This window comes from Artemia sp. Qi Xiang Cuo, chromosome 10 (genome assembly GCF_049724085.1).
Source record: "Artemia sp. Qi Xiang Cuo chromosome 10, ASM4972408v1, whole genome shotgun sequence".
NCBI lineage: Eukaryota > Metazoa > Arthropoda > Branchiopoda > Anostraca > Artemiidae > Artemia > Artemia sp. Qi Xiang Cuo.
The window spans coordinates 44,921,314-44,936,943 of NC_142803.1; the positions used below are offsets into that span (position 1 = coordinate 44,921,314).

General features: G+C 32.5%; 1 protein-coding gene across 1 annotated transcript in view; it reads left to right on the plus strand.

Annotated features, from left to right (window-relative positions):
- Positions 1–14,911, plus strand: part of LOC148947804 (uncharacterized) — a 92,099-nt gene extending 77,188 nt beyond the window's left edge. Inside the window, exon 15 of the mRNA XM_089096015.1 lies at positions 12,089–14,911. Coding sequence (XP_088952141.1) covers positions 12,089–12,307 — 219 coding nt within the window. The 3' untranslated portion in view covers positions 12,308–14,911. The remainder of the gene's footprint in view (positions 1–12,088) is intronic.
- The last annotated feature ends 719 nt before the right edge of the window (positions 14,912–15,630 follow it).

A 15,630-nucleotide genomic window follows, 5' to 3' on the forward strand; every position in this document is an offset into this window, starting at 1 on the left:
ATCCTTCTTAACCCTAGCTAATTCAAACGGCTCTTTAGTTGTAAATACGTAAGAAATAACAAACAAATATCAAACATTGTTTGAGCTCTGGAAAAAAGGGAAAAGATGTGCATAAAAAGAAAGTTTTCTGATTACTTATGGTAAAAATTATCCTTCTTAACCCTAGCTAATTCCAACGGCTCTTTAGTTGTAAATACGTCAGAAATAACAAACAAATATCAAACATTGTTTGAGCTCTGGAAAAAAAGGGAAAAGATGTTCATAAAAAGAAAGTTTTCTGACTTATGGTAAAAATTATCCTTCTTAACCCTAGCTAATTCCAACGGCTCTTTAGTTGTAAATACGTCAGAAATAACAAACAAATATCAAACATTGTTTGAGCTCTGGAAAAAAGGGAAAAGATGTGCATAAAAAGAAAGTTTTCTGATTACTTATTGTAAAAATTATCCTTCTTAACCCTAGCTAATTCCAACGGCTCTTTAGTTGTAAATACGTAAGAAATAACAAACAAATATCAAACATTGTTTGAGCTCTGGAAAAAAGGGAAAAGATGTGCATAAAAAGAAAGTTTTCTGATTACTTATGGTAAAAATTATCATTCTTAACCCTAGCTAATTCCAACGGCTCTTTAGTTGTAAATACGTCATAAATAACAAAAAAATATCAAACATTTTTTGAGCTCTGTAAAAATTGGAAAAGATGTGCATAAAAAGAAAGTTTTCTGACTTATGGTAAAAATTATCCTTCTTAAACCTAGCTAATTACAACGGCTCTTTAGTTGTAAATACGTCAGAAATAACAAACAAATATCAAACATTTTTTGAGCTCTGGAAAAAAGGGAAAAGATGTGCATAAAAAGAAAGTTTTCTGATTACTTATGGTAAAAATTATCCTTCTTAACCCTAGCTAATTCCAACGGCTCTTTAGTTGTAAATACGTAAGAAATAACAAACAAATATCAAACATTGTTTGAGCTCTGGAAAAAAGGGAAAAGATGTGCATAAAAAGAAAGTTTTCTGATTACTTATGGTAAAAATTATCCTTCTTAACCCTAGCTAATTCCAACGGCTCTTTAGTTGTAAATACGTAAGAAATAACAAACAAATATCAAACATTGTTTGAGCTCTGGAAAAAAGGGAAAAGATGTGCATAAAAAGAAAGTTTTCTGACTTATGGTAAAAATTATCCTTCTTAACCCTAGTTAATTCCAACGGCTCTTTAGTTGTAAATACGTAAGAAATAACAAACAAATATCAAACATTGTTTGAGCTCTGGAAAAAAGGGAAAAGATGTGCATAAAAAGAAAGTTTTCTGATTACTTATGGTAAAAATTATCCTTCTTAACCCTAGCTAATTCCAACGGCTCTTTAGTTGTAAATACGTAAGAAATAACAAACAAATATCAAACATTGTTTGAGCTCTGGAAAAAAGGGAAAAGATGTGCATAAAAAGAAAGTTTTCTGATTACTTATGGTAAAAATTATCCTTCTTAACCCTAGCTAATTCCAACGGCTCTTTAGTTGTAAATACGTAAGAAATAACAAACAAATATCAAACATTGTTTGAGCTCTGGAAAAAAGGGAAAAGATGTGCATAAAAATAAAGTTTTATGACTTATGGTAAAAATTATCCTTCTTAACCCTAGCTAATTCCAACGGCTCTTTAGTTGTAAATACGTAAGAAATAACAAACAAATATCAAACATTGTTTGAGCTCTGGAAAAAAGGGAAAAGATGTGCATAAAAAGAAAGTTTTCTGATTACTTATGGTAAAAATTATCCTTCCTAACCCTAGCTAATTCCAACGGCTCTTTAGTTGTAAATACGTCAGAAATAACAAACAAATATCAAACATTGTTTGAGCTCTGTAAAAAAGGGAAAAGATGTGCATAAAAAGAAAGTTTTCTGACTTATGGTAAAAATTATCCTTCTTAACCCTAGCTAATTCCAACGGCTCTTTAGTTGTAAATAAGTAAGAAATAACAAACAAATATCAAACATTGTTTGAGCTCTGGAAAAAAGGGAAAAGATGTGCATAAAAAGAAAGTTTTCTGACTTATGGTAAAAATTATCCTTCTTAACCCTAGCTAATTCCAACGGCTCTTTAGTTGTAAATACGTCAGAAATAACAAACAAATATCAAACATTGTTTGAGCTCTGGAAAAAAGGGAAAAGATGTGCATAAAAAGAAAGTGTTCTGATTACTTATGGTGAAAATTATCCTTCTTAACCCTAGCTAATTCCAACGGCTCTTTAGTTGTAAATACGTCAGAAATAACAAACAAATATCAAACATTGTTTGAGCTCTGGAAAAAAGGGAAAAGATGTGCATAAAAAGAAAGTTTTCTGACTTATGGTAAAAATTATCCTTCTTAACCCTCGCTAATTCCAACGGCTCTTTAGTTGTAAATACGTAAGAAATAACAAACAAATATCAAACATTGTTTGAGCTCTTGAAAAAAGGGAAAAGATGTGCATAAAAAGAAAGTTTTCTGACTTATGGTAAAAATTATCCTTCTTAACCCTGGCTAATTCCAACGGCTCTTTAGTTGTAAATACGTAAGAAATAACAAACAAATATCAAACATTGTTTGAGCTCTGGAAAAAAGGGAAAAGATGTGCATAAAAAGAAAGTTTTCTGATTACTTATGGTAAAAATTATCCTTCTTAAACCTAGCTAATTCAAACGGCTCTTTAGTTGTAAATACGTAAGAAATAACAAACAAATATCAAACATTGTTTGAGCTCTGGAAAAAAGGGAAAAGATGTGCATAAAAAGAAAGTTTTCTGACTTATGGTAAAAATTATCCTTCTTAACACTAGCTAATTCAAACTGCTCTTTAGTTGTAAATACGTCAGAAATAACAAACAAATATCAAACATTGTTTGAGCTCTGGAAAAAAGGGAAAAGATGTGCATAAAAAGAAAGTTTTCTGATTCTTATGGTAAAAATTATCCTTCTTAACCCTAGCTAATTCCAACGGCTCTTTAGTTGTAAATACGTAAGAAATAACAAACAAATATCAAACATTGTTTGAGCTCTGGAAAAAAGGGAAAAGATGTGCATAAAAAGAAAGTTTTCTGATTACTTATGGTAAAAATTATCATTCTTAACCCTAGCTAATTCCAACGTCTCTTTAGTTGTAAATACGTCAGAAATAACAAACAAATATCAAACATTGTTTGAGCTCTGGAAAAAAGGGAAAAGATGTGCATAAAAAGAAAGTTTTCTGACTTATGGTAAAAATTATCCTTCTTAACCCTAGTTAATTCCAACGGCTCTTTAGTTGTAAATACGTAAGAAATAACAAACAAATATCAAACATTGTTTGAGCTCTGGAAAAAAGGGAAAAGATGTGCATAAAAAGAAAGTTTTCTGATTACTTATGGTAAAAATTATCCTTCCTAACCCTAGCTAATTCCAACGGCTCTTTAGTTGTAAATACGTCAGAAATAACAAACAAATATCAAACATTGTTTGAGCTCTGGAAAAAAGGGAACTGATGTGCATAAAAAGAAAGTTTTCTGATTACTTATGGTAAAAATTATCCTTCTTAACACTAGCTAATTCCAACGGCTCTTTAGTTGTAAATACGTAAGAAATAACAAACAAATATCAAACATTGTTTGAGCTCTGGAAAAAAGGGAAAAGATGTGCATAAAAAGAAAGTTTTCTGATCTTATGGTAAAAATTATCCTTCTTAACCCTAGCTAATTCCAACGGCTCTTTAGTTGTAAATACGTAAGAAATAACAAACAAATATCAAACATTGTTTGAGCTCTGGAAAAAAGGGAAAAGATGTGCATAAAAAGAAAGTTTTCTGATTACTTATGGTAAAAATTATCCTACTTAACCCTAGCTAATTCCAACGGCTCTTTAGTTTTAAATACGTAAGAAATAACAAACAAATATCAAACATTGTTTGAGCTCTGGAAAAAAGTGAAAAGATGTGCATAAAAAGATATTTTTCTTACTTTTGGTAAAAATTATCCTTCTTAACCCTAGCTAATTCCAACGGCTCTTTAGTTGTAAATACGTCAGAAATAACAAACAAATATCAAACAGTGTTTGAGCTCTGGAAAAAAGGGACAAGATGTGAATAAAAAGAAAGTTTTCTGACTTATGGTAAAAATTATCCTTCTTAACCCTAGCTAATTCCAACGGCTCTTTAGTTGTAAATACGTCAGAAATAACAAACAAATATCAAACATTGTTTGAGCTCTGGAAAAAAGGGAAAAGATGTGCATAAAAAGAAAGTTTTCTGATTACTTATGGTAAAAATTATCCTTCCTAACCCTAGCTAATTCCAACGGCTCTTTAGTTGTAAATACGTCAGAAATAACAAACAAATATCAAACATTTTTTGAGCTCTGTAAAAAAGGGAAAAGTTGTGCATAAAAAGATAGTTTTCTGAGTTATGGTCAAAATTATCCTTCTTAACCCTAGCTAATTCCAACGGCTCTTTAGTTGTAAATACGTCAGAAATAACAAACAAATATCAAACATTGTTTGAGCTCTGGAAAAAAGGGAAAAGATGTGCATAAAAAGAAAGTTTTCTGATTACTTATGTTAAAAATAATACTTCTTAACCCTAGCTAATTCCAACGGCTCTTTTGTTGTAAATACGTCAGAAATAACAAACAAATATCAAACATTGTTTGAGCTCTGGAAAAAAGGGAAAAGATGTGCATAAAAAGAAAGTTTTCTGATACTTATGGTAAAAATTATCCTTCTTAACCCTAGCTAATTCCAACGGCTCTTTAGTTGTAAATACGTCAGAAATAACAAACAAATATCAAACATTGTTTGAGCTCTGGAAAAAAGGGAAAAGATGTGCATAAAAAGAAAGTTTTCTGATTACTTATGGTAAAAATTATCATTCTTAACCCTAGCTAATTCCAACGGCTCTTTAGTTGTAAATACGTCAGAAATAACAAACAAATATCAAACATTGTTTGAGCTCTGGAAAAAAGGGAAAAGATGTGCATAAAAAGAAAGTTTTCTGACTGATGGTAAAAATTATCCTTCTTAACCCTAGCTAATTCCAACGGCTCTTTAGTTGTAAATACGTCAGAAATAACAAACAAATATCAAACATTGTTTGAGCTCTGGAAAAAAGGGAAAAGATGTGCATAAAAAGAAAGTTTTCTGACTTATGGTAAAAATTATCCTTCTTAACCCTAGTTAATTCCAACGGCTCTTTAGTTGTAAATACGTAAGAAATAACAAACAAATATCAAACATTGTTTGAGCTCTGGAAAAAAGGGAAAAGATGTGCATAAAAAGAAAGTTTTCTGACTTATGGTAAAAATTATCCTTCTTAACCCTAGTTAATTCCAACGGCTCTTTAGTTGTAAATACTTAATAAATAACAAACAAATATCAAACATTGTTTGAGCTCTGGAAAAAAGGGAAAAGATGTGCATAAAAAGAAAGTTTTCTGACTTATGGTAAAAATTATCCTTCTTAACCCTAGCTAATTCCAACGGCTCTTTAGTTGTCAATCTCAAAACTTATTCAATATTACTAAAACAAATTGGAAAACCAAGAAAAGATTTACAATATTTAAAATAGAAAACGCGAATTGAAGACAAACTGCAGATTAGTTTGGAGCTTTATAATGATCTATGTTATACTAGATTGTTTATGTAATAGTTGAAAAGGTTGTGACCAAAAATAGTAGTCAATGTCTTATTGTCAGAGATAACTGATTTTATGATTTCATTGATAGGGTATAGGATTGGACAGGAATCGAAATCCATAGTTATGCTCAACATAGATCCTTTACAGTTTGAGTCTAGGCAGAAATTTCTTGTGGCAAAGAGTTCATGGTGCATTGATAGGCGTGAGAATTAATTTTAAGAAAATCTAAGTTGCTTAGACTATAAAAACCAACAAAGAGAAAAATCTCTAAAAAAAAACAAACAAACGAGACTGTGGCCATTGTATAGAAAATGAAAACAAAATAAAAAAAAAACCGCTTTTTTTTCGCCTGTATAAAAAAATGGGTTATTACGAACTAAAGAAAAAAAAAAAAAAAAAAACAAGATAAAACTAAAAACCAAAAAAACCACCACCAAAAAAAAAAAACCAACAAAAATGTACAATAGGCGCAAAAAAATACACGTCGGGAAAAGATTCAAAAATATAGTTAATTAAGTGAGGACACCAGAGTAACTGAGGAAAAATAAAAAAAACTGTAAGTTACTTTAATTATTCAGTTGCGAAATAATCCTTTTGTTAGCTATTACTGAAGCAAATCGTTTTGGTCTAACAGGTAAAATAGTCCCCTGGTGATTATTTAAAATCTTTACTCCCTTATTGACAATTGATTCACTCTTTAGAAGGTTATCATAAATTGGGTCAATATTTAAATTACCCATGTCCCTCTTTATGGAAAGGTTAGCAAACATATGTTTTTTAATTTCTATGGCTTCCCTGGCCCATTGGGTGTACCCCTTATCATTAGAAATAGCCAAGGCTTCATCAAATTTTACAAAATGGTCTGGTTGAAGCCAAATATGCTCTGCTAAAGCTGAAACGAAAGTTTCTGGAGGCTTGCTTAATTGTAGGGTTTTTTCTATTGAATTACGGTGTTCAATAAACCTTTCAACAAATTGTTGGTGAGTCCTACCAATATAGAACTTCCCACAAGAACACGGAATTTTATACACCCCACTTACTAAATTTCCCCGAGTTAAATCCTTACCAGAACTAAAAAAACTACCCATTGGCCTCAGCGATTGGAAACATGTATCAATACCAAATTTACGTAAAACCCGTGAAAGTTTCTCCCCCAAACCAGGTACATATGGTAGTGAAATGAAGGTTTTTGATTCAACTAAATCTAAAGACTGAGAAACCTCAATAACCCTACTACTATGTTTGGTCCGTCTATTTTCAATTATTTTATCAATGAACTTAATTGGATAACTATTACAAAATAAAATATCCCTAAAGTATAACAATTCTGAATCCAGAAATTCCTGGGAACAGATTTTAAAGGATCTATCCACTACTGAAATTACAACCTCCCTTTTCACCGACATAGGGTGGCAAGAATGAAAATTTAAATACCTATCATTGTGCGTAGGTTTTCTGTAAATCGAGAAAAGTAAATGGAAATCCCTTTTAATTAATAAAATATCCAGAAAAGGTAATTTATTATTATCCTCAAATTCAACTGTAAATTTAATATTATTATCAAAACTATTTAAATGCTTACAAAAAAGGTCTAAGGAGTCCAACCCATGTTTCCAAACGCAGACCACATCATCCATGAACCTACCCCAGAAACAAGGGGAGATTCTAAAACTGTTTATAGCGGAGGTTTCAATGGCATCTATGAATAGATTGGCCAATAAAGGAGAAAGATAAGCCCCCAGCGGTAACCCACAAATTTTTCGTGTTTTGTTTTTTTTTTGTCTGGTTGTGGTTTTTAGTTTTTTCTGGTTTTTTTTGTTTTTTTTGTCTTTTGTGCTGAAGACGCCTTGTTTGTATACAGGCGAAATATCCGCGTTGTTTTGTTTCTGTTGTTTTCCTTTTCTCTCCATTGGCCACAGTCTCGTTTGTTTGTTTGTTTTTTTTTAGAGATTTTTCTCTTTGTTGGTTTTTTGTCATGGCTGGCCGGTTCGGCTTAAGATCTTTCATTCGCTTAGACTATGAACGAATGAGAATGAAGAGGTAATTGTAGGTAGCCGGAAATTCAATCAAGTGGATATTTTCACTTACCTGAGTAATATTATTAGTAAAGACAGTTGATGCAGTGAAGATGTTTTAAGAAGAATACCCAAGACCCAGGGTGTTTCTTCACAGTTGGAATAGTTTGGAAAAATAGGAAGATAAACATACGAACTAAGATTAGAATATTGGAAGCTACGCTAATGTCAATGGTCAAGTATGGCTCTGAGACGTGGGCCCTTTGAATGGCTAAGGAAGATTTGTTAAATGTTTCCCCGAGGAAGTGTCTGACGATATTCTTAGGTGCTCGTTTCACGTACTTCAAATGTGGTTCGATTCCACTTTTTACGGCTAAAATGTAAGAAATGAAGGAGGATGGATTGCTAAGGATTGTGCTTTTTGACCATTCATCTAGGGCCAAAAGAAAAACAGGTCATGAAACAGTTGATGGTAACGAACTGGTAGCGAAAAATAGGAGTAAAAAACCCAAAGGCTCTAAAAAACAGGATGAAAATTTTGAATAACAATTAATGCATCAAACGATTGACTTTTAATCTTAGTTCTGAATATATAAAATTATTCAAGTTTAATGTTAATCATCAAAAGCTACTAGCCTCAGAAAATTAGTCTGCTTTTTGAAAACGAGAGGAAACTCCCTCCAAAAGTCCATCCATCTTCCCTTCAGGAAATCATCCCTTCAGATTCACCATATTTCTCAACTTTCCAATAGAAGTTTAATGCTCCTATCTACAAATACCTAGAATTTTGTTATTTTGGGCAAAAGAAAGATCATGGATGCGTGCTAATTTGTTCTTTTTTCCCACAGGGGTAATTGAATCGAACCAATGGTCCTAGAAGATCAGGAGAGGGCTCGTTCGAACGGAAATTAAAAGGTGTAGTGCCTTTTCAAGTGAGCGACCAAAAAGATAGGAGAGCACCTAGCCCCCTCCCACGCCCCTTTTCTCCAAAGACATCTAGTCAAAATTTTAAGAAACCTATTTGACTCAGAAGCTGGAAGGTCCAATAACCTTGCCTCTGAGGATGACAGACCCCCCCCCCCTCCCCACAGCCTCTGGAAAGATGGCTGTGAGCTGTGCAATTTGCACATTGTTTACATATAATTTTTGTTACTGAAAAATATACTTAAATTTTTCAGGGGAGTAGGAATGTTTTGCGGTGGTATTTCACGGGGGAATTTTTGGGGGAAAACGGATTTTCCAGGAGAAATTTTACACGGGGGAAGGGAGATTTCCTGGCATGATTTGGAAAATGGTCCGAAATTACGTTTAAAAAAGAGGGTTTTTCAACTGAAAGTAAGGAGTAATATTAAAACTTAAAACGAATAGAAATTATTTTGTATATGAGGGATGCTGTCCCTTTCCTCAACCTTCACTCTTTACGCTTAAGTTTGAATTTTGTGTCCCAAATCATTAAGGACGACTCCTAAAACACAAGGGCAATTGAATTTGAATGAGAAGTGTTTTTTAAGAACTTTAAGACTTGAAGTAGGGACAACCCTTCTCATATACAGGATGATTTCAGTTCGTTTTAAGCTTTAATGTTGCTCCTTGTTTTCAGGTGAAAAACTTGCTTGTTTGTTTTTATATTTAATCCCAGAAAGAATTGGGAAGAGGTCATAAGGGAAGCATTTAAAGGACATTGGAACTTGATGGGAAGGGGTGAAGAGTTGAAGCTTTGAATAGGTTGGGTGTTGGACCCCTTCCCATAATTAACGGACAAATGTCCCGCTTCTTCCTTAGATTTGGCGATAGAAGTGAGTTGACCTCTTGTGTATATATGTTTTTAGTTAATCCATCTCAGGGAACTCATGTCAGTAGTTCATTCCAATAGTTCGTGAGTTCCTCTAAGACTTCGGTAAGGTTCATACAAGCTTATGTTGGATTATACAGGTTGGTCAGTAAAAGTGAGTTATATTTTCTAGGCTCGCTTTTGCATATTCCTTGGACCCAGTTAGGTTTGGAAAGAGAGTTTTAGGTTAATGTCATTATAATTTATACTGGAGGGTCCGTCCCCCTCCAAAGGTATATATATAAAACACTGGTGTGGCGGGCCTATGATACCGTGGGACAAATACTGTGCCATTTACTCCCCACATGCAGTACGCTTGTTGCAACCGTACTGGTAGGAGCAGTACTCGTAGAATATGTGGCCCACCAACTATAAACCAGAACCTTAGGTTTTTTTTTTTTTTTTTTTTTTTTTTTTTTTTTTTTTTGCAAAAATGGCGTGACTTTTTATATCATTACAAGGGAGAAACATTTCAAAATTTGTTAAAGGGAAATAAAAAGATTTTTCGTCCCTTGAACCAATCTTAGGTTGGGTATTGTCACATTTTCGTCAGTGTTGCCATGTTGAACCGCGAAGATAAAAAAGTGAAGCTAATTATGAAATTTGACGACGCTTTTTGGCCGCAAAAATTCAAACATGAACAATTTGTCAATCCTCAAAGACAACTACACTTTCTAAGGAAAGCTATTTTTACTAATTTTCAATCTTTTTTTTTTCGTGCTCGCTATTACCAAAAATTGAATAACTGTATATTGAGGTTTTTCTATTTATTAAAAGCTGAACCCTCGATTTTTCCTAATTATTTAAAATAAAACATATATGGCTATGTAAGCTTTTACTTAACCGTAACAAACAATTAGGTTTCATTTTGACTATCCTTGGTACTTCAATAAAACTGACAAGAAGTTGGTAAAGTAAACAATAACAAAAAAAGACTGTTTTTGTTGTCTGTAATCACGCCTTCTTTTGAAATGTCATTTGGGTATTCTCGTTTGTGACTGCTTGTGGAAATCTTATAATGTTTGCTTATGCTATTTGACGATGGGCTGGGAGGATTTTTGTGTGGGGGAGGCCCGGTAACTCTGCTTAGGACCTTCCATTATGCAGCTTGAAAATTTTTGTTTGACCTTGATGTCAACAAGGTGTGACCTGTCTTCTTGGTTAAAATATATAATTAACCACTAAAAAGAACTGGTAACCGCTCAAATATGTGTCTATTTTATTCGTGAAACATGAAAATAATGTCTAGAATAAGAAAAATCGTGATATTCGTCGCTATGGGTCAGGGGAGGAGGTTCTCCAACACGATTTTTGTTGCCTCCTCGTTAATTCAGGTGGTTCTCACTTAAATTTGTCTTTCTGTTTTCTTGTTTCTTCCATGTATTCAGGGACTGTTGAGTGTATGTCATCTTTACAGTTTTTTTTTTTTTTTTTTTTTTTTTTTTTATCGTTTTTGGATGTTTATCTCATTTATTATATTTGTATTACCAATCATAAAATTAAATTTATAAATATCCTGTAATCAAAAAAAATTATTCAGTTAATAAATTTGGCGTGGGCTGATTACAAATTGAATCACGGTGCACAATGAGTGAAAGATAAAAAAGGAAATGAAGCTGGATTTGACCTACCGGCGTTGCTGATCTTAATTTCTTGGCCTTTCAGCCAGGAGTCATACCACTGACCCTCGTTTCAAACTAAATAATCGGTGACATCAGAGCTCGCACCTCTATCTAGAAAGATATGGGATTGAAAGTTTAGCACGCTAATGACTCAGCTATTACAGTGAGGGCTTAGTTTTAACATGAATGAAGTCCCAATAAACTCTCAATTTGTTAGACTTAGGTTATATTAGATTTTTATTCCAATTTCGGGTGTCGATATTCGATCTCAAAGGTCAGGCGACATGAAAAAGAATGTTCGTGTTGATACGATTTGTCTTCGAGCATCTCCGACGGAATCAGTTTTGGACTTAGGGCTAGGTAATAGACGATGAATCTCCCTTCACTACCAAGATTGAACAAAGGACCTTCCCCCTCTTTTCTGAAAAAAATTACAAATTTCCACCTCAAAATTGAAATTTTTTTTCGTATTTTAACCCAGGCTGTGAACTTGTCTCTGGAGATTGTGTGATAGGTGACCAAAAGCAGAGGCTTTAAACTTGGAAGTGTATTCGGGCAATCTCTGCTGTCGTATCCGTCTCTCTTAGGGGTTAGTTGGGCTAACCTGATCACGAGGTTGATCTGGACAGTATGAGGAGCTTGTGGCTTAGCAAACGATTTCGAAAAATTATTATAGGTCTACCACGCCAATTTGGATCTAGATACACACAGCCATTTGTTTCGTATTTTGTAAAAAGTATTTTTTTAAGGTAATATTTTTTTCAAAGGTTTCTGTTTGGAGTTTAACATGGTCCAGGCTGCTGGATTCGCAATAATAGGAGAAAGGTATCTCAAACAGGAATATTTTAGAGCAGACGGTTGAGCGCCACCTATTTTATTTTATTTTTTTACATCGTAAAATGTTGTAAATAATTTGCAATAGCAGTATATATAAAACGACTAATGGTTACTGCATCGTTTTTTTTCTTATTTTTTAGACGGGAGAAGAGGATCAGTGTAGTAATGAAACGGTTATTGCTTCCAAATCATCGGCTGCTTTGACTGTCTACGATTTACCGGATGATCTTTTTGAATCCCCTGAAAAGACACCCAGAACTGCCAGAAAATTCTTTAAAAGATTCAAGACTATTGAACGGAAAGGGAGTCGCCCTAGCAAAAAGCCGAAGGATGATTACTCAGAGTTTTTTGAAAATTAACTGAACTATCAGTGTTTCCTTAGATAATTTCCAAAAATATTAGAAGTTATTGTAGAATATGTTGTAGTGTATTAAGTAGAATATAGCTATAAGTTCAAGTAGAAAAGTTGTAGAATAGAGAAGAAAATTTCCAGTTCCTGTTCTTTTATTAGTGTAATATGTTTAACTTCTAGCATAACTTGCTTATCGGATTTTTTTAAAACGTTTAATATGCTCAAAAGACCTTTTAAGTAACAGTTTTTGGGCTGACAAGTTGAAAAATCATTAAAAGTTCATAGTACTTTAGACTCGTATATTTGTAGCTAAAAAAAGTTCTTGAATTTATGTATTTTGAACTTATATTTCTGTAGTGTAACATGTAATATGAATAACTCGTGATATCTCGTGTCAATGTTTTCGATCCAACTATTTTGGTTTTCATTTATTAACCTGCCAAGAAAGTTTTCTAGGTAATAGTTTTTGGGCTGTTGAGTTATTAACTAATTGACAATTAAAAACACTTATTAAGTCAATGAAGTTAAAAGTCAAGCAGATTAAAAGTTAAAAGACTACGTATATTTGTACCCGACGAAAGAACCTATCTTGAATTCGCGCATTTTGAACACATCTTGTACATAATAAAACGTGAAATATGATCGAAGTTTCCCCGTTCTTTTTATAGTATAACTTGAAGCGTCACTTGCTCATCACCTTTTTCTTGGGTTTGAGGATTCATCAAGGTATGAATTTTTGATAAAGATGTTGTAATTTTCAGTTAATAACATGCATGAAAAGCCAAATAACTAAAACAAAACTAACCAAGTAAATATGCAAAAACTAAATGAAAGCACTTATTAAGCTAATTAATTAATAAAGTTCATTTGATAAAGTTGAAAGTTAAATAGCTTAAAAGTTAAAAGACTATAAATCTCTATAATTAACGAAAGTATGCATCTTCGATTTATATGTTTTTGAATGTATTTATATACACTGGTCTATCTTGCACTGGAAAAGCTGTATTTCGCTTTTGATGTAGAAGGTGGGGGAGGGGAGTGTAAACCTAAAAAAGGTTCCGGGGGAATCTATTGGTCTGGGTATGAAAAAAAAACTTTGGTTTTTTTTTCTATTTTTTTCTAAACTATTGGTCTGGGTAAAAATGCATCAGAAATTTGTTTATGTTCATTTTATTACACTTTTACGAGCCAAAACAAACATTTAGGGGGGAGGGGTCCAAACCCCCTAATTAAAATGAAAAACTATAAACTGTGAACTGAGGTATGTCCAAACCATTCTAGAGTAATAATGAAGATGAAGGTGCGGACTTTTGAAGAGAAATTTTTGAAGTTACTCTTCATGGTCTAGAAAATTAGTAGAGATAGGAAATAGAAATTCAGGAATAAATCCAGAGCAAAAATTTTGCCAGGAGAAGGTTTTTTTCTCATAAGAACTACCTCGTTGGAGAAAATACGAAATACTAGATGGTACTCAAGGCCGTATCAAGGGAGAGTACCGGATTTCATTTGATACATTTTATTTCATTTCATTACAAATAATTATATTTTACGGGGTATACATTTCATATCCTAGTTCATAAAATAGTATTTAAACATGGATTCTTAAAATCCGTATTTAATATATTTAAATATATTTTTATGTATCTTTTGACTGGGTTAGCCCCAAAAAGTTAAGACTACAAAAAAAGAGATTTCTTTACAAGGGCTCTTTTTAAGTATTCACTATTTTTTTTAAGTATCTTTTTAAAATTTTTGGAAAGAAAATGTTGTGTGTTGAGAATTAATTTATGGAAGAGAAGTGATAGTAATAACGTTAACATAAAAAAGGATAGGTTTTCACTATCAGGAAGAGCATATATCATTTTCTATCTTCTATACCATTTAAAATAAAAACAATTTTGAATTGATTAGCACCAGAACTTTAAAACCTGATATTTACTTGTATAATTACTTTGCAACAATTATTCGAATGATAGCTATCAAATACATAATTATCCTCAAATAATATTTATCAGACCAACTCGCTTTAATCTCTCAAAGAAAATTAGCTGATTCCAGAAAGTTTTATTCAGCCAATTCAACTAGTTTTTTTTAAAATATGAAAGAAAATTATAAACAGAAGATAATAGTTTAGGGCAGAAAAAATAGATAAATGCTATTAATAAAAATGTAGGGGCTATGTAAGCTATAATTTAAAATATAGTATCAACGCTTTTCGTAAATATAACAATAAGTTCGCAGTTTCTAACTCTGTGTTGTGATAAATTGTACATTACCTTTGATAATTCTCTAAGGAATATTCATATTTATACCTGTTTTTCTTGTTTCTAAAACTTTTAATTTGTATTTATGAGAGTATTTGTCCTTGTCCCAAAGTGCTTTTAGTCATTTTTATTTTCTTAGTATTTTTGTTGTCTTAAGCCAAAGGATAAGGAAGTTTGGCTCACATTGCTTTGGAAAAGAAATGCAATTGTTTGTTGTTTTTTTTTAATGAGAGTAGCATTGCTGCGTTTGAGGCGAAAGCCAGTAATTTATTTTATTTATCTTGTGACACTTGTAAGCCAAAAATATAAAAAGTAATTAAGTCATTACTGTACCAAGTTTTGTTCACTTAATTGGGCATGAAGGGGAGAGGGGGGGGGGGGTAATATATATTGAGCTACAAATTTTGAGAATCCATTTTCCCCTCATTTGTGGTAGGAGCATACCTGGTAAAGATACATACCAAAAGATGTTATTGTGCTTAGTTGTGACTCAGTATAGTTGTTTCTCAATCCTTGATTTATAAATAGTTATTAATAAGGTTATTATTAATTGTAATAGTTATTATTCTGACGCAAAAGCTTATGTTCGGTCATAGAACTTGTCCCACAAATCAACCGTTTTTAAAAACTTTGTTCAACGATTTTTTTTCAATGCTAGGCAGTAGATGTAGGTATAGATGAGAAGGTAGGGGTTATTCGATAGTCCGGGTATCTCCCGAAAGGTGAAAATGCTATTATGCACAGTTTTAATTTTGTATTATGCGATGTGTACATAAAGACATTTCCTTAAGTTCCGACATTCCGACATGGTATCTTAGCAATATCTCTTTAACCGTGATCATAATTTCCTCATAGTTAGATGATGTGAGATACCAATGTGTAAATGAGATCACGGATGGCCGTTCTCTTTGATCAATTGATACAATTGTTACAATTAAAGTATATTTACAATACTCATTAGAAATGCTTTATTAGCACTTTTTTCACTTGCCCACTGACCATTAGCTCATTCCCTATCCAAGAGCTCATACAATTATTTTAGTTAGACTATATTTATAATATTCGT